At 43.5% G+C, this 22,662-nt stretch overlaps 2 protein-coding genes across 6 annotated transcripts; one reads left to right on the top strand and one right to left on the bottom strand.

The window, feature by feature from the left end:
* Window positions 1-436: 436 nt before the first annotated feature.
* On the bottom strand, window positions 437-8,137 carry necap1 (NECAP endocytosis associated 1). Its single transcript, XM_046327473.1, has 8 exons — window positions 7,921-8,137; window positions 6,967-7,067; window positions 5,107-5,211; window positions 3,485-3,566; window positions 3,138-3,246; window positions 2,824-2,971; window positions 799-895; window positions 437-663 (listed from the first exon to the last, which is right to left on the bottom strand). Exons 1-8 carry the CDS (start codon window positions 8,013-8,015, stop codon window positions 609-611), a joined length of 792 nt encoding a protein of 263 aa, XP_046183429.1. The 5' UTR covers window positions 8,016-8,137; the 3' UTR covers window positions 437-608.
* A 378-nt stretch (window positions 8,138-8,515) lies between these two features.
* On the top strand, window positions 8,516-22,289 carry LOC124012741 (epsin-1-like). Of its 5 annotated transcripts, none has more exons than XM_046326657.1 (11): window positions 8,516-8,573; window positions 9,241-9,385; window positions 9,553-9,654; window positions 10,499-10,654; window positions 13,869-13,997; window positions 15,033-15,153; window positions 15,337-15,518; window positions 15,675-16,659; window positions 18,252-18,404; window positions 18,893-19,030; window positions 20,367-22,289. In XM_046326657.1, the coding sequence occupies exons 3-11, from the start codon at window positions 9,586-9,588 to the stop codon at window positions 20,798-20,800; spliced, it is 2,367 nt and encodes a 788-aa protein (XP_046182613.1). In that variant the 5' UTR covers window positions 8,516-8,573; window positions 9,241-9,385; window positions 9,553-9,585; the 3' UTR covers window positions 20,801-22,289. The 5 variants fall into 5 exon arrangements, with proteins under 5 accessions (XP_046182613.1, XP_046182618.1, XP_046182617.1 ...); XM_046326662.1 differs by lacking the exon at window positions 20,367-22,289 and adding an exon at window positions 18,538-18,594 and having other exon boundaries at window positions 18,893-19,035; XM_046326661.1 differs by lacking the exon at window positions 20,367-22,289 and adding an exon at window positions 18,573-18,594 and having other exon boundaries at window positions 18,893-19,035.
* Window positions 22,290-22,662: the final 373 nt, after the last annotated feature.

Consider the following 22,662-nt stretch of genomic DNA (forward strand, 5'->3'; position numbering starts at 1 on the left):
TCATAAGGAATATGATCGATTCCCTCCAGCCAATGCATACGCTCATCCAATGCTTTAAAATCATTGAGGGGGAGTGAACGATTGCACACTGAGGAGAACGGGGGCGGGGGAAAAAATTGGGCGAGTGTCTGAGCCATTCCTTTTCACAATTATTTACTACGAATGCTGTTCCCTATTATGATCAGAGGCAAACCCTATGGGAGAGATTGTCGTTCCCTATGGGTTCCCCTCTCTAAAAATCAAGTATGTAGGGATGTTTAGGTAAACACTAACAAGAGGTTACCGGGTAAAAAACAGTACTGTAAAATTGCTGCTACTGAAGATCCTATCATCATAGCCCTTAGGATATATTGCAGACCTACCATAAAGCTCACATGACCAAATATTGAATATTTGCATTATTATCCCGAATATTACTTTATTATTATTATTTTTGTTACTTTGGGAGGAGATTGTAGTGTACGTCCATTCTTAGATTTGTTGAAGACTTTCTAGACGTACATGGTGTTCTTCGTCTCTTGGAAAGTTTGCTTTGACTGTGTTTGTAGCGACGGAGGGAGGCGTTGCGTTCAGCGGTGGAGACCAATGAGAAAGGCGATGATGTGGACTCAAAACCGGCCCCAATTCGGCGTGTGCTCTTGTCGCGATGTTGGAGGGAGCGAACTGAAGATAAAGAGACTATTTTTACAGTCTGATTGACTCATAGCAATGCTGGTATGACAGTATATCAGTATGTCATGGCATAACAAGACAAAAAAGTTCAAATAAGCTCCGTCACAGACAGTTCTAACAAGTTACCTTGCAGGAGAGGAGAAGTCTCCCCAAAGATCACTGCTGGGGTTGGATGATTGGACCACAGTGTTGGAGTTACTACTGTCCAGATCTAGCAAACAGCCTAGAGAAAGAGAGAGAGAGAGAGAGAGAGAGAGAGAGAGAGAGAGAGAGAGAGAGAGAGAGAGAGAGAGAGAGAGAGAGAGAAACTTCTGAAATGTTTGTGTTTATGTTTATGTTCATTTGTGATTGCCAAAGCAAGTGAAATAAACAATGGTAACATGTTTTCCATGCCAATAAAGCCCCTTTGAATTGAGAGAGAGACACACGACAGAGAGAGACAGCGAGAGAAAATTAACAATCAAAGCTACACTACATGGCCAAAAGCTATACTACAGGTACACTACATGCTCGTCAGACATCTCATTTCAAAATCATGGGCATTAATATGGATTTTGTCTGCTTATAACAGCCTCCACTCTTCTGGGAAGGCTTCCCACTAGATGTTGGAACATTGCTGTGGAGACTTGCTTCCATTGAGCAACGATAGCATTAGTGAGGTCGGGCACTGATGTTGGGCGATTAGGCCTGGCTCGCAGTCGGTGTTCCAATTCATCCCAAAAGGTGTTCAATGGAGTTGAGGTCAGGGCTCTGTGCAGGCCAGTCAAGTTCTTCCACACCGATTTCAACAAACCATTTCCGTATGGATCTCACTTTGTGCACAGGGGCATTGTCATGCTGAAACAGAAAAGGGCCTTCCCCAACCTGTTGCCACAAAGTAGGAAGCACAGAATCGTCTAGAATACCATTGTATGCTGTAGCGTTAAGATTTCCCTTCACTGGAACGAATGGGCCTAGCCCGGACCGTGAAAAGCAGCCCCAGATCATTATTACTCCTCCACTATGCATTGGGGCAGGTAGTGTTCTCCTGGCATCCGCTATAACTCCGATTTGTCCGTCGGACTGCCAGATGGTGAAGCGTGATTCATCACCCCAGAGAACGCCTTTCCACTGCTTCAATTCTGTCCAGTTTTAAACCACTGCAGCTGACACTGGGTATTGCGCATAGTGATATTAGGCCTTTGTGAGGCAGCTCGGCCATGGAAACCCATTTCATGAAGCTCCCCATGAACAGTTCTTGTGCTAACGTTGCTTCCAGGAGGCGGTTTGGAACTCTGTAGCGAGTGTTGCAACCGAGGACAGATGATTTTTATGTGCTAGGTGGTTCAGCACTCGGCGGTCCAGTTCTGTGAGCTTGTGTGGTTTACCACCTCGCGGATGAGCCGGTTTTGCTCCTAGACGTTTCCACTTCACAATAATAGCACTTACAGTTGGCCCGGGGCAGCTCTAGCAGGGCAGAAATTTGACCAACTGACTTGTTGGTAAGGTGGCATCCTTTGAAGGTGCTACGTTGAAAGTCATACTGCGGGTCAATCTACTGCCAATGTTTGTCTATGGAGATTTTATGGCTGTGTGATCGATTTTATACACCTGTCAGCAATGGGAGTGGCTGAAATAGCCGAATCCACTAATGTGGCCATGTAGTTTACCAATCAAAGCTTTATTTAGCTATAGAGAAGTTTATCAAGGCTTTATGGTGCTTGCCTACGGAGCTGTGAGGGGAACGGCACCTCAGTACCTCCAGGCTCTGATCAGGCCCTACACCCAAATAAGGGCACTGCGTTCATCCACCTCTGGCCTGCTCGCCTCCCTACCACTGAGGAAGTACAGTTCCCGCTCAGCCCAGTCAAAACTGTTCGCTGCTCTGGCTCCCCAATGGTGGAACAATCTCCCTCACGACGCCAGGACAGCGGAGTCAATCACCACCTTCCGGAGACACCTGAAACCCCACCTCTTTAAGGAATACCTAGGATAGGATAAAGTAATCCTTCTCACCCCCTCCCCCCTTAAAATATGTAGATGCACTATTGTAAAGTGGCTGTTCCACTGGATGTCATAAGGTGAATGCACCAATTTGTAAGTCGCTCTGGATAAGAGCGTCTGCTAAATGACTTAAATGTAAATGTTTATTGAGAGTTTTAACTGGTGTACCCGTATCTGAGCCTCCTGTTTGAGGCACAGTGTTGTGATTGGAGAAGGCAGAGGAAGGAGGAGGAGCCATCTTTCCTTTTCGTGGCGGCGGTAGGAGACCGAGCCCACCTGCCCCCTGTGGGCGTGGCTTATCCCTCTTTTTGCCTTGCTTGAAGAGAAAGGATGAGAGAGAAAAAAATATTGGAATTCTGAAGGAATATTGGTGTTGGGGAAAAGCCAAATGGCAATCCCAAACAGACCCCAGCGGCAAAGGCTAGGATTTTGTTATACAATTTCTACAAGAATGATCTAGTTCAATTGTGCTAGGTCTTTACCCCAATATTAAGGGTGATGGTTTGTCCGTCTTTAAATCCCAAGTCCAGCTTTGGTCCCAAAGCTGCACCCTGAGGGTTTTTGCTGATCTCATTCTCTTGTTTCACCCACCTGTAACACACACAATATTGACTGCACTGACACAGGAAAAAGCACTGTAACATCAGCTGTTTTGAAAACTGCAGCATCTGGAACAAGCGAACTCAATGACACGTTGTTTTGGCTGGCAACTTCTGCTGCAGACAGACCACAGTACGTGTGTTTGTTATTAGTGGGAGATGGTGATGCAGCAATGTGTGAGTGCCTTGACAGTCACACTGTCCCTGGAGTGGCCCCTTCCATCACTTACTTAAAGTGGTCCTGCAAAGACACGTTGAAGTCAAAAGAGTCCCCTCTGTCTGCGAATCCAACGCCAATAAACGCACTGCGGCCTAGGAGAGTAGGTTGACATAGCTGTATGAGTTCATTGACATCGAGCTGACATGCAGTGCCAGTCAAAAGTTTAGACACACCTTCTCATTCCAGGGTTTCTTTTATTTTGACTATTTTCTACGTTGTAGAATAACAGTGAAGACATCAAAACTATGAAATAACACATATGGAATCATGTAGTAACCAAAAAAAGTGTTTAAACAAATCAAAATATATTTTATATTTGAGATTCTTCAAAGTAGCCACCCTTTGCCTTGATGACAGCTTTGCACACTATTGGCATTCTCTCATGCTTTTCAATTAACAGGTGTGCCTTCTTAATGTGTGTGCCGCCTTAATGTGTTTGAGAAGATAGCCCTATTTGGTATGCAGAAGATAGCCCTAGTTGGTGAAAGACCAAGTCCATACAGCTCAAAGAGAAACGACAGTCCATCATTACTTTAAGACCTGGTCAGTCAATCTGGAACATTTCAAGAACTTTGAAAGTTTCTTCAAGTGCAGTCGCAAAAAAACCATCAAGCGCTATGATGAAACTTGCTCTCATGAGGACCGCCACAGGAAAGGATGATCCAAAGGTATCTCTGTTGCAGAGGAGAAGTTTATTAGAGTTACCAGCCTCAGATATTGCAGCCCAACTAAATGCTTCACAAGAGTTCAAGTAACAGACACATCTCCACATCAATTGTCCAGAGGAGACTGCGTGAATCAGACCTTCATGGTCGAATTGCTGCAAAGAAACGACTACTAAAAGGACACCAATAATAAGAAGAGACTTGCTTGGGCCAAGAAACACAAGCAATGGACATTAGACTGGTGGAAATCTGTCCTTGAGTCTGATTAATCAGAATTTGAGAATTTCTGTTCCAACTGCTGTGTCTTTGTGAGACGCAGAGTAGGTGAACGGATGATCTCCGCATGTGTTGTTCCCACCGTGAAGCATGGAGGAGGAGGTGTGATGGTGCTTTGCTGGTGACACTGTTTGTGATTTATTTATAATTCAAGGCACACTTAACCAGCATGGCTACCACAGTAGGAAAAGCAGCCAACAAGTGTTCAGCATATGTGGTAACTCCTTCAAGAATAAAAGAAAAGCATTCCAGGTGAAGGTGGTTGAAAGCCAAGAGTGTGCAAAGCTGTCACCAAGGCAAAGGCTGACTACTGAAGAATCTCAAATATAAAAATATCTTTTGATTTGTTTAACACTTTTTTGGTTACTACATGATTCCATATGTGTTATGTCATAGTTTCTGAAGACTTCACTTTTATTCTACATGATAGAAATGGTCAAAATAAAGAAAAACCCTTGAATGAGTCGGCGTGTGCAGACTTTTGACTGGTACTGTAAGTGTAGAGTAAATTTACATTTGAGGAGAGCTGACAAACTCTATGAACGCACTGTGATCAGAAAGAATATGTTGACATAGACTGATGAAAGTACTACAACCTGATAAAGGAGGCTGACATAACACTATATGACTTGTGTAAAAGGCTGACATAGTTATGAACACACAGTGAGGAGTTTTTCACTCATACACACACCATTGTCATCCTGTATTCGCAGGACAAAGTAGCGACTGGAGTCGCTTACGGTTTCAACTGCGATGCCAGGATACTCAGTGACAGGGGCCTGAGCAAACAGCTCCCCTGCGGGATGGCAGGAGAAACACATAATCATAATAATAAACCACACAGATATGCTGTATGAAGTTAATTTGACTACCTACACTGGGGAGAACAAGTATTTGATACACTGCCGATTTTGCAGGTTTTCCTACTTACAAAGCATGTAGAGGTCTGTAATTTTTTATCATAGGTACACTTCAACTGTGAGAGACGGAATACAAAAATCCAGAAAATCACATTGTATGATTTTTAGTAATTAATTGGCATTTTATTGCATGACATAAGTATTTGATACATCAGAAAAGCAGAACCTAATATTTGGTACAGAAACCTTTGTTTGCAGTTACAGAGATCATACGTTTCCTGTAGTTCTTGACCAGGTTTGCACACACTGCAGCAGGGATTTTGGCCCACTCCTCCATACAGACCTTCTCCAGATCCTTCAGGTTTCAGGTTTCACTCCAGGACCTTGAGATGCTTCTTACGGAGCCACTCCTTAGTTGCCCTGGCTGTGTGTTTTGGGTCGTTGTCATGCTGGAAGACCCAGCCACGACCCATCTTCAATGCTCTTCTCTGAGGGAAGGAGGTTGTTGGCCAAGATCTCACGATACATGGCCCCATCCATCATCCCCTCAATACAGTGTAGTCGTCCTGTCCCCTTTGCAGAAAAGCATCCCCAAAGAATGATGTTTCCACCTCCATGCTTCACGGTTGGGATGGTGTTCTTGGGGTTGTACTCATCCTTCTTCTTCCTCCAAACACGGCGAGTGGAGTTTAGACCAAAAAGCTCTATTTTTGTCTCATCAGACCACATGACCTCCCATTCCTCCTCCGGATCATCCAGATGGTCATTGGCAAACTTCAGATGGGCCTGGACATGCGCTGGCTTGAGCAGGGGGACCTTGCATGCGCTGCAGTATTTTAATCCATGACGGCGTAGTGTGTTACTAATGGTTTTCTTTGAGACTGTGGTCCCAGCTCTCTTCAGGTCATTGACCAGGTCCTGCTGTGTAGTTCTGGGCTGATCCCTCACCTTCCTGATGATCATTGATGCCCCACGAGGTGAGCTCTTGCACGAAGCCCCAGACCGAAGGTGATTGACCGTCATCTTGAACTTATTCCATTTTCTAATAATTGTGCCAACAGTTGTTGCCTTCTCACCAAGCTGCTTGCCTATTGTCCTGTAGCCCATCCCAGCCTTGTGCCGGTCTACAATTTTATCCCTGATGTCCTTACACAGCTCTCTGGTCTTGACCATTGTGGAGAGGTTGGAGTCTGTTTGAGTGTGGGGACAGGTGTCTTTTCTACAGGTAATGAGTTCCAACAGGTGCAGTTAATACAGGTAATGAGTGGAGAACAGGAGGGATTCTTAAAGAAAAAAGAACAGGTCTGTGAGAGCCGGATTTCTTACTGGTTGGTAGGTGATCAAATACTTATGTGATTTTCTGTATTTGTTTTTCAACTTCACAGTTGAAGTGTACCTATGATAAAAATTACAGACCTCTACATGCTTTGTAAGTTGGAAAACCTGCAAAATCGGCAGTGTATCAAATACTTGTTCTCCCCACTGTACATTGAAAGGACCCTGATGAGCAATGTTGGGACAAAGGGGCACCTGTGCACACACACACACACACACACACACACACACACACACACACACACACACACACACACACACACACACACACACACACACACACACACACACACACACACACACACACACACACACACACACACACACACACACACACGGTTTCATGACTCTCACACCTGAGACTTTGTCTTCCAGTTTGATGTAGGCCACTTTCCCCTTCGCCGTTATCCGCATGCGCCCTGACCAATCGGGAACATCCAGCTTCCAGTCTGCTGCCCTACAGGAAATACCCAGGTCAGAGGTAGCCAATAACAAGGCAAAACAGGGAGTAGGTCAGAAGGTCAGTAAACAGTGCCAATTCCAACTGTTCTCAGACCAGCTTTTGTAACAAATAGTACTGTACAATATGGAGAGAATTCTGAATTGACCCAATTGTCTTGTTCTTATAGTTCCTGAAGGTGGAAGCAAGACTATTATGAAGATCACAAACCCCAATTAATAGCATATCAGATAATGTACGGTTTTAGAGAATCTCAATTAAAACCATTTAGCCTACAGTTAACTGGGCCACACACATAACCAGACTGAAAACAGTAGTCTGCTGAAACTACTCTACTTTCTCTCTCGCAGCTGGCACTGTTCGCTTTAGATGCCATTAATATACATTGGTTTCATTATTTGAGCTATTCTGTAATCAATTTTGCTATCATAATAGGACTGGTGTAGAATGATCGGGAGCCTTGTATTATAGGCCCAATGATATCAGGCTATTTATCACCTAATAAACATCCATATAACATTTGCTGTCAATACATTTTATGGTTAAACTATGCTGATAAACAGCACACGCAAATACACATATCATCCCCATTCACTGTCGATTCATCCGCACTGATAGTGCCAGCCTTGCGAGAGTAACATCAATATTACCAATGGAGCGGAATAATTAGAGAGTCGTAGGCCTAAGCAAAACAAATATTAAACACACGTCGACTCCTGTTAACATCCACTTAGCGCTCAGACAAATAGGCGCACACACACGATGCAGCACTTATGACCACAGATAGAACCACCCTCACCGCGGTTTTTTGTCCATCACCCCAAATATGGGCCAACCCTTTATATTTTACCTGTATCCACGATTTGTAGCCCTCGGTGGTATTCGATAAACGTTGACGTCGGGTTTAACGCAAAGGATCGACTCGTATTCGCCCTCGGTCGACATCTTGATGTAAATTCAATTGATGTGTGGCTTATTTATAGTTCCTTTCGGTTTTTGCGAGTGGCCTATATACTCACAATACGGCGATGACGTGATGGGGATTCCAGAGCGGAGTTTGTGCTCCATCAATGGGTGCATTGACCCTGCGCACATCCCCCAATGTTTTAAGGCAGCATCCCTCTTCCAATAAGATGTATAATAGGCTAGATGTGTAAGCATCCAATAGATGTCATTGATAAATATGTCAAACAGCTGTTCATGTATACTTTTGAGACCCAGAAAATGCTCAATAAACACATACTTTATGAGAAACAGGCAAGACTGCTCCCAAGAATAAATCAGTACATTTGTGGACAAAACAAAGAAGCAAACACAGTATTTGTTTCAGTCTCAATAGAGACAATGTTACATCATTGCCACGTTGTTTAATTTTTATTGACAACAATGTAACGTTCTCGTGATTATTAAGTAGGGGGAGTGCTCTTTTAGACAGGTCAGGTGCGGATTGCAGACGGAAGCGGAAATTGTAGTTCTTTGCAGATCCCTGAAAGCATCCCGAAGGTTCGTATTCCTTTCAAATACACGCAAAATCATATGAAAAATGGATACCCAATGGAAGCATGTTATCTTAAAAGTGTCCGTTGTCCTTAGAAGTTTACCAAAGCTATATTTTCCAAGCTGTCGTTGTTATTGGACGGCTGTCATTGATAGCTAACTGGTTAGATTGCTTGCTACGCTAAAGCTTGGAGGAAAACAATATTCGACAGCCATGAAGATGCACTGACGTTGGCTAGCTACGGTAGCTGTCCATGGTTCTGAATCGTGATGCAGACACTAGCTTGGTTGATCTATCGCAATTACTGTTCTTCAATAAGAATATTGCCAAGTAGCATGCTAAATCGACAAGAGCCTACTCGGGTGCATAGCTAATCTGTGGCACTGTAGATCCTGGATTTGGTCGGCATTACATTGGCGTGGCATGAAGCTAGCTAGCCTCTAAGCTAGTTTAGCCTTTTTGCTAACGTGAATGGTGTTGATTTGGTTACAATCATGACGATGTCTAGTTACTAGGCTACCTTTGGCATTTTTCTGTTTGGTATTTACATTTAAAAACACAAAGCTAACCATTGCATAACTGGGTGGTACAATTTGTGGCATGCCACTGGGCAACTGTGAAGTTGCTTCTTCAATAGCCTATAGCTGTGTCATTGCTTTGCTCCCTTTTTAGGATCATTCCCCCCCCCCCAGATCTGTGTGTGCTGGGACCCAATGTTGTCGTGGAGAGAGACGAACAGAATGAGCATCCAGTGAGAGCAGATCGAAAGAGAGACCCACTTCTTTGACATCACCCCCAGTCAGTTGTATTTCAATAGGTAAGCAGAGGTATAAGCAGCATGATTTGGGTTAAGTGCCAAGCAGCTTCTCCTGTGTTACTGACGCGTACATGTCTGGTGTTACGCGAGGCAAGACAGAAGCGTCATGGTTAATATATGAGTGAAAGGTGTGTGTACATGCTCTTACTAGTCTTTATGCTGACTAGGTCCTTGTGGTTTGAGACACCCCATCAGGCACCATGACGTCCTCTATGCTACGCCGACAATTGAAGAACCTCGTTCAGAACTTCTCTGAGGCGGAGGTCAAGGTAAAGGATATGATTTACTTTCCACCTCGTCTTTCCCCATTTTCCTTTACCCTTCGCTCTCTATTTTCTTGCTCTCTGTCCTTTGTTCTCTGACTTCCTCTTGATTTGTCTCATCTTCCTCTCACACTACTACCTTGCATACTTCCCTTCATCTTCACTCTATCCCACTCTTTCTCTACTCTAAATGCTGTACCACGGGTGGGTCGTTTTACCTTGCAAGGGCCAGTGTGGGTTCAGGCTTTTGTGCCAGCCAATTAGTAGCACACATGCAGTCCTGGATCAAGGCTTTAATTTAGTAGAATCGAGCTAGTACTGCTTGGCTCGGGCAAAAGCCTGCATCCAAACTGGCCCGTGTAGGGTAAGAATGGCCACTCCTGCTGTTCAGTTGACACTGTCAGCATTCTGAAGTGCCTTTGCAGCATCGTTCTGAAATAAGACACACCCTCTGTAGCAGAGCATGGGTAAGTCCTCCATCTGCTACCCCTGTCTGTAACACCAGTGACTCTATCACCAGTCTTTTCCTACAATTATATAGTACAAGTTTGGTGCCAGAAGGCCTGGATGGTATTTGGTATTTTATAAGGATCCCCATTAGCTGTTGCAAAAGCAGCAGCTACTCTTCCTGGGGTCCACACAAAATATGAAACATATTACAGAATGACATTATACAGAACATCATTAGACAAGAACAGCTCAAGGACAGAACTAGATTTAAAAAAAATTTTTTAAAGGCACACGTAGCCTACATATCGATGCATACACACAAACTATCTAGGTCAAGTAGGGGAGCCTTTGTTCTCCGTCTGGAAAATAATCTGTGTTAACACTGCTGTATGCCTGTCAGGTGAGGGAGGCCACCTCCAATGACCCCTGGGGCCCCTCCAGCTCGCAGATGGCCGACATCTCGGACCTCACCTACAATGTGGTGGCCTGCAACGAGATCATGACCATGCTGTGGAAACGCCTCAAAGACGACAAGAACTGGAGGCACATCTACAAGGTGAGGCCAAAAGGGGTATGATCACACATATTTATAGTTCGAAAGATTTAGATAGATTGTGTATACAATAATTTAATCTACAGATTAGTACATCTACTCATCATAACGTCAAAGTTGTTCGTACTGTATGGCTCACTGGCTGTATGCATACTTTACTCTTTATTCTGAAACTTTAGTCTGAATAATTGATGCGCTATCCTGCTGAACAGCTCAGTTCATCAACCAGTGCTGGATCGAACCCCACCTCTCTCTTTTTCCGTCACATCAAATTATTTATTTATCTTGTCTTCGGTGGGGTGGATTGCTATGACGCATTGAGTTTGAGTTACTGGTATCAATCACTTCAGTGTGGGTACCTTTCAGAGATGACAATGTCGATATCAAGCCTTTGTATATGAATTGTGCGTTTATATTTCTGTTCAGTCCATGTTTCCTGTAATATAATGTTCTCTTATTCAAGTAGGTTGGTGGTTTTTGTTGTTGAGAGCTTTGTAAAATGTAGCCGATATATATTTAAAAAAAAACATTATTCCTCTTACTGTGAAAATATTATTTTATATTATTTGACACTTTCTTCTTCATTTTTGTTTCTTTTGCCACAAATCAGATATAAATACTGTAGACGAAATGTATTTGTATTGGCATCGGACATACACGGTACCAGTCAAGGGTTTTTCATTATTTTGACTATTTTCTACATTGTAGAATAATACGGAAGATATATAAACTATGAAGTAACACATAATGAATAATATAGTAACAAAAAGAAGTGTTAAACAAATCTAAAATATATTTTGATTCTTCAAAGTAGCCAGCCTTTGCCTTGATGACAGCTTTGCACACTCTTGGCATTCTCTCAACCAGCTTTATGAGGAATGCTTTTCCAACAGTCTTGAAGCAGTTCCCACATATGCTGAGCACTTGATGGATGCTTTTCCTTCACTCTGTGGTCCAACTCATCCCAAACCATCTCAATTGGGTTGAGGTCAGATGATTTTGGAGGCCAGGTCATCTGATACATCACTCTCCTTGGTAAAATAGCCTTTACACAGCCTGGTGGTGTGTTTAGGGTCATTGTCCTGTTGAAAAACAAATGACAATCCCACTAAGCGCACACCAGATGGGATGGTGTATCGCTGCAAAATGCAGTTTAAAGAGTAGTTTAAAGTCCGAGTACAGGGGGTCGTTTGGGTCGAAAATGATTTTGTGAGCCTTGCGGAGGGCCCTGACCTTAAAGATCTCATCCAGGCCTGTCTGTTGGACTCCAAGTACCATATTTCTCTGGCTGACAGTGGCATTGCCAAACCATCAAACAATACAAAAAGTAAAAAACTCTCAATTAAATATTTGTAAAACAGAGTCAGTATAGTACAATTAACATTAAAAGATCCCAGCTTTTTGAGAAAGTACAGTCTCTGTTGACTCTTTTAGTAGATCAGGTCTGTACATTTACTCCACTGAAGCTTATTGTCCAAGAGGACACACAGATATTTGTATTCCTCTACAATCTCTATGTTCTGACCTCTGATAGATGTTGCAGAGGCAGGTGTTGTACACTTCCTGAAGTCTATGCACATCTCTTTGGTCTTATTGGTATTGAGGACCATGTGTGATTGGTCACACCACTCTACAAAGTCATCTAGGACCGGGCCATGGTGCTCCTCGTCATCATGCAACAGGCTGATCAAGGCAGTGTCATCAGCAAACTTAACGAGGTGTCTGTCAGGATGGGAACTAGTACAACTATTAGTGTACAGGAGTGGGGACAAAACACATCCCTGAGGAGAGCCTGTGTTGGTGGTGCGTATGTCCCACACGTGGGGATCTTGACCCGCTGTGACCGTTGGCTCAGGAAGTCCAGCAGCCACGAAACCAGCCCCCCATCTAAGGAGAAGTCCCAAATGTGTCTCTGCCAGAATGTAAGGCTGGAGGCAGAAGAAAAGCCAACAAACAAAACCCTGACATGTGATTTGGCACCCTGTCGATGTCTGTAGACCATGTTGAGGAGTGTAAGAATGGCATCATCTGCTGGGCTGACGGGCACACTGAAATGGGTCGAGGAGCTTCTGGGTGACGCTGAGAATTTGACTGTTCACAATTTTCTTACCACATTTCATTGCTAAGGATGCCAAGGAGACAAGACGGTAGTCATTCAGCACAGAGGGATTAGATGCTTTAGGAATTGTTATATTTATTGAGTTTTTCCACAATACTGGTACGTGTTGCTGGTCAAGCAACTCCGCTTCTCACAAAGACACAACGGTTGGAACCAAAATTCTTAACTTTGGACTCATCAGACCAAAGGACAGATTTCCACCAGTCTAATGTCCATTGCTATTGTTTCTTGGCCCATGCAAGTCTCTTCTTGTTATTGGTGTCCTTTTAGTAGTGGTTTCTTTGCAGCAAATAGACCATGAAGGCCGGATTCACGCAGTCTCCTCTGAACAGTTGATGTTGAGATGTGTCTGTTACTTGAACTCTGTGAAGCATTTATTTGGACTGCAATTTCTAAAGCTGGTAACACTAATGAACTTATCCCCTGCAGCAGAGGTAACTCTGGGTCTTCCTTTCCCGTGGCTGTCCTCATGAGAGCCAGTTCCGTCTTGATGATTTTTGCGACTGCACTTTCGAAGGTCTTGAAATTTCCCAGATTGACTAACCTTCATGTCTTAAAACAATGATGGGCTGTTGTTTCTCTCTTCTTATTTGAGCTGTTCTTGCAATAATATGGATTTGATCTTTTACCAAATAGGGCTGTCTTCTGTATGCCCCCCCCCTACCTTGTCACAACACAACTGATTGGCTCAAACGCATTAAAAAGGAAAGAAATTACACAAATTACACTTTTTTTGGTTACTACATGATTTCATGTTTTATTTCATCGTTTTGATGTCTTCACTATTATTAACCCTGCAATAAGTGGGTGTGTCCAAACATTTGACTGGTACTGTATGTTTTGTCATCTTTCTCAACTTTTACAATCCGCTTGTAATTTCATACAAAACACTCCCCTCTTCGCCATATCTTTCTGGCACATCTTGGCTTTCACTAGGTGCCATCTTACATTTTAATGGATGATTGTATTTATTTTCCTGCTGACGATTGCTCCATGCAGGGATCAAGTTTCAGAGAGTGTTTTTAAAGGAGTAGGGGATGATCGTCTTGATTCCCTATTTATTCCCTTTTTTTTTTTACTCCCATCCCCCAACTGCAGTCGTTGACCCTGCTGGAGAACCTGTTAAAGACGGGCTCAGACCGCGTTCTGAATACGATGAAGGACAACATCTACATTGTGAAAGCGCTAACAGAGTTCCGTTTCCAGGACAAGGATGGGAAAGATCAGGTACTAAAGCTAAATGCATGTTTGTCCCACCAACTCCTCTGATATGCAGGTTCCATCTCCAAGGTATTACTTTTGAAGCCTCCCCACTTGAGAAATGAACTGTGAGCGAATTTACGTATTCATGATTACCATTGGCATACCTTTTTATCTCCAGATTGTCTCTTCATTGCTCTAACCGAACGAATAATATTAAAATGCATCAGAATCTCTCGTGGCTTCACGTTAAAAACAAATTACTATCTAGTCTTCTGATTTTCTTAAGGAATGCTATATTTAAAATACAAAAAACACAGTATTTCTCAGTCCAATTAGTACATACTAGCAACACACGCATAACCACCAAACCAGACAGGCAAATTCAGGGCAGCTAAAACAACTCAAGCCAAGGACAAATCGCCTTAAATCTACAGTTTTATGTAGCGCTATAGCTAAATGGACCTTTTTACCAATCCATATTTCTCAGGCAAAAAGTAAATCCACCTTCAAGAAAAAAATAAAAGAACATGGAATGTGATAGACCATATCACTGGACAGGAAGTAGAAAGTATCAACTGAATGTTAAATGTGTTTCCTGTCAGGTATTTTTAATTATCTGTATTGTCTACTTGTTGAATGTTTGTGAAGTCTTGATTTGTGGTTGTTTGTAATGTCTTGTTAATTGGTGTTGGACCCCAGGAAGATTAGCTAGCGTTGTGGCGTTAGCTAATGGGGATCCTAATAAAAATGACAAAACTAGCATAACATTTATGATTAGTACATTCAGAAAATCTCCAGTGAAAGTGCTTTGTCGAACAGGAATAGGTGTAAACTGGCCCGGGGGAAACCAGTCCAAAAAGTGAGTGAGGCTTGGAAGTATCTGGCTCTACTAACATCTAAGCTAACACAGTGCTTTGCCATTCATACACTGACCACTTCTTTTCTGATATTGAGCTTTCCCATACTAATTTGGCACAGTTACACTTAGGGAGCCCCGTGCTCCGGAAAGAGAGCTGTCTAGCGGTACGTACTAATGTCTGCTCATGTGATCCTTCACAGGGGGTGAACGTGAGGGAGAAGGCCAAGGTAGTACTGGTTCTTATGGAGGACGACGAGAAACTAAAGGAAGAGCGAGAGTCTGCGCTCAAGACCAGAGACAAGATCTCAAAGAACGCCACTGGTGAGCATTAGAGAGCACAGACTCGACATTTGGGAGACTTAATTTGACTCATTTCTCTTAAAAACATTCCCGGAGAATCTCACAGAAAGCAATTTCTTCAATTGAAACCTGAATTGACCCCCAACCCTGCTTGACATAATAATGTATTTTATCATGCTATATCTTATCGTGCTCTTCCCACAGCCTCCTCGGACGACCCCAACGACCCCAAGGACCCCAACTACAAGCCAGTGTATGTCCCAGGAGCCACCGGGCTCCCCTCCCTGGCCAACATCCCGTCTGTGGCTGATCTCGCCGCCAGCTTTGAGGCCAAGAAGCAAGAAAAACTGAGACTAGAGGCCCAGAAAAAAGAGGAGGAACGAAGGGTTAGTTTTACACTTCAATAGTCTGATTTCTCCCTTTTTATTTGGACTCAAAGACGCCTTCAGTAAATGATTGTACACTTAGGACAATTTTGAATCATCGACCAAATTAAATGTGTGTTTGACATCATGATTGTCCAATCACTTATGTAATTGCAGTCAAAGATGACCAAGGAAGAGCTTGATTGGGAGGACGCCGCCAAAGCAGGAAAAGTTGCTGACGCCTTTTGCGGGGCAGATGCGCCATCAGAGGAGGATGCATGGGGTGCAGCAGCAAAGACACCCGCTCCTGATCCTTGGGGGGTTGCGTCCAAAGCCCCATCCGAGGATGCATGGGGCGGATCATCCAAAGCTCCCTCCGAGGATGCATGGGGTGCACCATCTAATGCTACAACAGAAGAAGCAGATCCTTTTGCGGCGCCAGCCAGTGCCCCGACAGAAGGTTCAGATCCTTTTGCGGCTACAATAGATGGTTCGGATCCATTTTCTGCACCATCCAATGCATCATCTAAAGTTGAAGCTGATCCGTTTGGGGCACCAAAAGATGATCCCTTTTCAGCACCATCCAATACACCAAAAGATGGTTCCGATCTGTTTGGGGCACCAAAAGATGATCCCTTTTCAGCACCATCCAATACACCAAAAGGTGGTTCCGATCTGTTTGGGGCACCAAAAGATGATCCCTTTTCAGCACCATCCAATACACCAAAAGGTGGTTCTGATCTGTTTGGGGCACCAAAAGATGATCCCTTTTCAGCACCATCCAATACACCAAAAGGTGGATCTGATCCGTTTGGGGCACCAAAAGATGATCCCTTTTCAGGACCATCTAATATGTCTAAAGATGGAGCCGATCCATTTGGGGCACCAACAGAGGATCCATTTTCGGCACCATCCAATATGCCAAAAGACAATTCCGATCCTTTTGGGGCCCCATTGAATACCCCAACGAAAGGTGCTGATCCTTTTAGGGCACCATCCAGTCCACCAACCGAGGCTTCAGATGCATGGGGTGCTCCATCCAATCCACCGTCCGAAAAGAAGGCTGATCCCTGGGGAGACGAGGGAACCACAGCTGCCTCTCCCCCCGCAGATCCATTTGGCGATAGCCCGAAGGCTGATGATGACGCATGGGGACCACCAGGTAAGGAGTAATGTTTTTTTTTTTTTTTTTTAATGTTTATTTCACCTTTATTTAACCAGGTAAGCTAGTTGAGAACAAGTTCTCATTTACAACTGCGACCTGGCCAAGATGAAGCAAAGCAGTGCGACAGAAACAACAACACTGACAACACAGAGTTACATGGAATAAACAAGCGTACAGTCAACACAATAGGAAAAAAAGAAAGTCTATATACGTTGTGTGCAAATGGCATTAGAAGGTATGGCAATGAATAGGCCATAGTAGCAAAGTAATTACAATATAGCAGATTAACACTGGAGTGCAATTTGTAAGTCGCTCTGGATAAGAGCGTCTGCTAAATGACTTAAATGTAAAATGTAAATGAGTGATAAATGAGCAAATGATGGTGTGTAAGTAGTGATACTGGTGTGCAAAAGAGCAGCAAAGTAAATAAAAACAATATGGGGATGAGGTAGGTAGATTTTGGTGGGCTATTTACAGATGGACTATGTACAGCTGCAGCGACCGGTTAGCTGCTCAGATAGCTGATGTTTAAATTTAGTGAGGGAAATGTAAGTCTCCAGCTTCAGCGATTTCTGCAATTCGTTCCAGTCACTGGCAGCAGAGAACTGGAAGGAAAGGCGGCCAAATGTGGTGTTGACTTTGGGGATGACCAGTGAGATATACCTGCTGGAGCGCGTGGTACGACTGGGTGTTGTTATCGTGACCAGTGAGCTGAGATAAGGCGGAGCTTTACCTAGCATAGACTTGTAGATGACCTGGAGCCAGTGGGTCTGGTGACGAATATGTAGCGAGGGCCAGCCGACTAGAGCATACAGGTCGCAATGGTGTGTGGTATAAGGCGCTTTGGTAACAAAACGGATGGCACTGTGATAGACTGCATCCAATTTGCTGAGTAGAGTATTGGAAGCTATTTTGTAGATGACATCACCCGAAGTCAAGGTTCGGTAGGATAGTCAGTTTTACTAGGGTAAGTTTGGGGGCGTGAGTGAAGGAGGCTTTGTTGCGAAGCCGATTCTAGATTTGATTTTGGATCGGAGATGTTTGATATGAGTCTGGAATGAGAGTTTATAGTCTAGCCAGACACCTAGGTATTTGTAGTTGTCCACATATTCTAGGTCAGAACTGCCAGAGTAGTGATGCTAGTCGGGCGGGCAGGCGGGTGCGGTCAGTGAACGGTTGAAAAGCATGCATTTGGTTTTGCTAGCATTTAAGAGCATTTGGAGGCCACGGAAGGAGTGTTGTATGGCATTGAAGCTCGGTTGGAGGTTAGTTAAGTGTCCAAAGAAGGGCCAGATGTATACAGAATGGTGTCATCTGCATAGAGGTGGATCAGGGAATCACCCGCAGCAAGAGCGACATTGTTGATATATACAGAGAAAAGAGTCGGTCTGAGAATTGAACCCTGTGGGACCCCCATAGAGACTGCCAGAGGTCAGGACAACAGGCCCTCCGATTTTACACACTGAACTCTGTCTGAGTAGTAGTTGGTGAACTACTGGTAACGGTTATAACCTTGTGACATCATCACACATGCTCTTAATACAGATTTTGGCTCAATCCTAAAGTTAACCCCTTCCCCTTTCCTCCAGCATCGACTCCGCCCACCGCCAGTGACCCTTGGGGTGCAACTGCTGCTCCCACAGACACAGCATCGACAAGTGACCCCTGGGGAGATGGAGGAGCTTCCACCACTACAGACACTATGAACTCTGACCCATGGGGAGCTCCAAGTAATGGCACAGGTAATGTACTGTAGTAATGTATGCTTCCTAAAGGCCTCCAAGCTCCAAGCTCTGAGGAAGGCGTCTGAAACACGCCGCAATGTAAGCCTGTCTTTTTGTGCTGGCAATAAGCCTCAAACATCCTTGCATGCAGATATCTGAGTGCTCCTTTTTCTTTCTCTGGGCTAGTCGGCAATTGATGTGTCCTGGGGTAAGATGTTTTTTTTGGAATCCTAAGTCCCTTAGTTAAACGCTGTATTCCCTTTTTCAGTCAAGCATGTTCGGTTACGCTCACAGATTCCATTCATGTTTTTCTGTGTGTGCTAGCACTCCATCCGTCTTCCCTCTGTCTGTCTCCAACAACTATACTTAACACATCCTTGTCTGGTGAAACCCATCCTTGCTCATATTTATACTTCCCACCCATAGGCAATGATTCCTCTAGGGTTTGGCGAAATCTTCAAGGTCTCTTATTGTACATCACAATAATATTTGCTCTCTCTCTACAGACAATGGAGCCGCCGCAGACGAAAACAACAAATCGCCAGCTTCGTTCCTTGGCGCAGGAGCTTCACTCGTGAACATGGACTCACTCCTCTCCTCCGAACCCAAACAACCCCCCCTCAACGTCCTTGCCAAGCAACAAAGTAAGGACGGATGAATGAAAGAGAGACCAGGGGAGAGAGAGAGGGAATATATATTTATCCATTCATTTAAAGCAGTGCTTGTGATTCAGTGTTTTGACTAGGTCTTCCTACCCCTATAGTGGATAACTGTTGTGTGGGTCAGCATCGGTAGTTGTAGTCACTTACAGTACCAGTCAAAAGTTTGGACACACCTACTCATTCAAGGGTTTTTCTTTATTTTTAAAGAAAGTAGAATAATAGTGAAGACATCAAAACTATGAAATAACACATATAGAATCATGTAGTAACCCAAAAAAGTGATAGACAAATCAAAATATATTATATATTTTAGATATTTCAAAGTAGCCACCCTTTGCCTTGATGACAGCTTTGCACTCTCTTGGCATTCTCACAACCAGCTTCACCTGGAATGCTTTTCTAACAGTCTTGAAGGAGTTCCCACATATGGTGAGGACTTGTTGGCTGCTTTTCCTTCACTCTGTGGTCCAACTCATCCCAAACCATCTCAATTGGGTTGAGGTTGTGTGATTTGTTGAGGCCAGGTCATCTGATGCAGCACTCCATCACTCTTCTTCTTGGTCAAATAGCCCTTACACAGCCTGAGGTGTGTTGGTTCATTGTCCTATTGAAAAGCAAATGATAGTCCCACTAAGCGCAAACCAGATGGGATGGCGTACCACAGCAGAATGCTGTGGTAGCCATGCTGGTAAAGTGTGCCTTGAATTCTAAATAAATCACTGACAGTGTCACCAGCAAAGCACCCCCACACCTGTGGCGGTCCTCATGAGAGCCAGTTTCATCATTGCACTTGATGGTTTTATGCGACTGCACTTGAAGAAACTTTCAAAGTTCTTGACACAACACAACTGATTGGCTCAAACACATTAAGAAGAAAAGAAATGCCACAAAATAACTTTGATCAAGGCACACCTGTTAATTTAAATGCATTCCAGGTGACTACCTCATGAAGCTGGTTGAGAGAATGCCAAGAGTATGCAAAGCTGTCAAGGCAAAGCGTGGCTACTTTGAAGAATCTCAAATATAAAATATATTTTGATTTGTTTAACCCTTGGTTTTGGTTACTACATGATTCCATATGTGTTATTCCATAGTTTTGTCGTCTTCACTATTATTCTACAATGTAGAAAATAGTCAAGTAAAGAAAAATCCTGGAATGAGTAGGTGTGTCCCAACTTTTGACTGGGACTGTATATATTTTAAATATGTAACCTTTTCACTCCTCCCTCTGTTCTACACTCTCTTGGAATGTTTTGTACTGTGTATCCCTCCTCCTCCCTCTCTTGCCACATTTCTTTTGCCTTTCCTAATTTCCCAGGCGTTTTACAAGGCCCAGGCCCTATGGGCAGAGTCACGTCCATTGCTGGCGTGTCTCGTACTACAATCCCCCCAAACTCCAGCCTTTTTGGTTCCACCGCTATGTCCTACGGTGTTACCCACCCCAGCTTTCGGTCCCCCAACCCCATGCCGGGGACTCCTTTATCCCAGCTATCATCCCATTCCCTGGGCATGCCTCGTCCTGGCCTGGCTATGCCTGCAATGGGTCCTCAGATGGCACCCCCTTGTTTTGGAGCTGTGATGGTACAACCCAATTGTCTGGGGGTGATTCCTCCGGCAGGTCACTCTGCAGTGGCCCACTTGGGAGCTTCCACTCCTCCAATGGGACGCGGGGTCCCTTTGCAGCCACACATGGTTTTGGACACTGGGATGGGAGAGCCTCTTCAACAGAACAACAATCCTTTCCTTTTTTGAAAAGCTACAACCTGCCCAGCTCACCTTCCTCAACCCCAATATCTACAATGGTTAATATAATGTACATGTCCAATTTAGGTGTATGCAACGATATGTAAGAAATTAAGCAAGGCAAAATATATAAGTATTTTGAAATTATTTTTCATGGAAAAACATTCCATTTTGGTTGATTCGATTTTCATTTAGGTTCTTTCAAGAGTGGGGAACTTAGCGGGGATCGTAGGAGTTAGATCCATTTAGGTCTTGTGTGATTTTGCTCTTGTGCTGTTCGTTTTCAGTTACGCTGACCAGGTTATTGTCAATGCTCGCGTTCTTTATGCTTGACTCAAAAGGCTCTGAGAGGGATGGATAGAGGGTTAAGAAGACCTGATAGCAATATTTGTACAATCATTACAAGAGCCTACAGTGGGACACGTACCCATAAAGAACAGGATGCTAGTAGAGACGCTTTCAGGAAGTGTGTGTGTGTGTGTGTGTGTGTGTGTGTGTGTGTGTGTGTGTGTGTGTGTGTGTGTGTGTGTGTGTGTGTGTGTGTGTGTGTGTGTGTGTGTGTGTGTGTGTGTGTGTGTGTGTGTGTGTGTGTGTGTGTGTGTGTGTGTGTGTGTGTGTGTGAGTGACCGGGCATGTTTTGTGTGAAGATGAGGTGAGGTCCTTCAGCAACAGTAACTTTTTAAAGTTTGATTGTATTTTTTAAATTAATTTATTATCCTATTTCTTGTATTTATTTATTAAACGATTTGTTTGTTTCTTGAACACTTGGCCTCCAACAGACACTTTCGAAAAACAAACTAGAGCCATATTCAAATTCATTCATATGGACAGCAAACATCAAAGTTGTCATTTTCCCCTGGGTTTCTTGAGTTGAACAGTGACTTTGGTTGGAAAAGGTCATATCCAATTGGATAGAACCCTAATCATCCACATTATCATCCAATAACCAATAGTGGCTTTATTTCCCTTTTTATCATTTTATACACATGTATATGTCTACTTATTGTCTTGTGTTCGGGAACAAACACATTGTATACAAATGAAAGCTGGCTTTGTCATCCTTTGTTTTCTGTCCTGCGAAGCTATCTGTCAGTTGAAAGTTTTTTTGTTTTTGTCAAATATTTGTATTGAAAGACAACATTCCATGCATACAGTACTGTTAATGTATATCTATTCAGTGAGTTTTCATCGTAAGGCCTATTGGATGGATGTCATGCTGTATTTTTGCATTCCTTCTTTGGCCTCAAACGAAACGGTCGAAGTACAACAAGACGGCGCACAAAACGTGAAGCGAAATGAAAGTGGGACTGGAAGTCAACAAATGAATTGATCTGAATCGTAGAGCAAGTGTATTAGTATAGCTACGATAAATGTTATCATAGCTACTATTATAATTACATTTTTGTATGATCAATCTTTATTTTATTGTGTATGTCAAGGCTGTGATGTAAACTGTGTCAGTACACATTTGAGAAATAAAATGATTCAATTCCTGAGAGCTCAGCTCTGACTAGAGTATCTGCAAATTCTCTCTTTGTTGGCATTGCTTATGTTTTAAGGCGTCTCCATCAATGCCTGTTATCGCTTTGAATGAGGCGTATGGTCTATGCGCAATCAACACTTGTCTCAATCCGCATCATAGTGATGGTAGTTATTACAAATGGCCACAAGAGGGCTGGCGACACATCTGTAACTCCAGTACAGTGAGTCTGTGTTATATACCGCATATAATATAATAATATAATAATAATAATATATATTTTTAGTTTGCACATACATGCACGTGCGCCACTAGACTAAAACCAAAATTAAATTATTTTTCATTCGCCCACTTCACTTTTCCAGCCTCTCTCCGAAATCGGGATGATTCA

The sequence above is a fragment of the Oncorhynchus gorbuscha genome, linkage group LG24 (assembly GCF_021184085.1).
Source record: "Oncorhynchus gorbuscha isolate QuinsamMale2020 ecotype Even-year linkage group LG24, OgorEven_v1.0, whole genome shotgun sequence".
Taxonomy (NCBI): domain Eukaryota; kingdom Metazoa; phylum Chordata; class Actinopteri; order Salmoniformes; family Salmonidae; genus Oncorhynchus; species Oncorhynchus gorbuscha.

What these genes read in the sequence shown, in the direction of transcription:
- necap1 (XM_046327473.1), bottom strand. Translation starts at nt 8,015, where the DNA reads ATGTCGACCGAGGGCGAATACGAGTCGATCCTTTGCGTTAAACCCGAC. An exon ending in GCTACAAATCGTGGATACAG is followed by an intron (nt 7,068 to 7,920) that starts GTAAAATATAAA and finishes TATTTCCTGTAG; the next exon opens with GGCAGCAGACTGGAAGCTGG. An exon ending in CCATCACCCTTAATATTGGG is followed by an intron (nt 2,972 to 3,137) that starts GTAAAGACCTAG and finishes TTTCTCTTCAAG; the next exon opens with CAAGGCAAAAAGAGGGATAA.
- LOC124012741 (XM_046326657.1), top strand. Translation starts at nt 9,586, where the DNA reads ATGACGTCCTCTATGCTACGCCGACAATTGAAGAACCTCGTTCAGAAC. An exon ending in AAAAAGAGGAGGAACGAAGG is followed by an intron (nt 15,519 to 15,674) that starts GTTAGTTTTACA and finishes ATGTAATTGCAG; the next exon opens with TCAAAGATGACCAAGGAAGA. An exon ending in CGTCCTTGCCAAGCAACAAA is followed by an intron (nt 19,031 to 20,366) that starts GTAAGGACGGAT and finishes CTAATTTCCCAG; the next exon opens with GCGTTTTACAAGGCCCAGGC.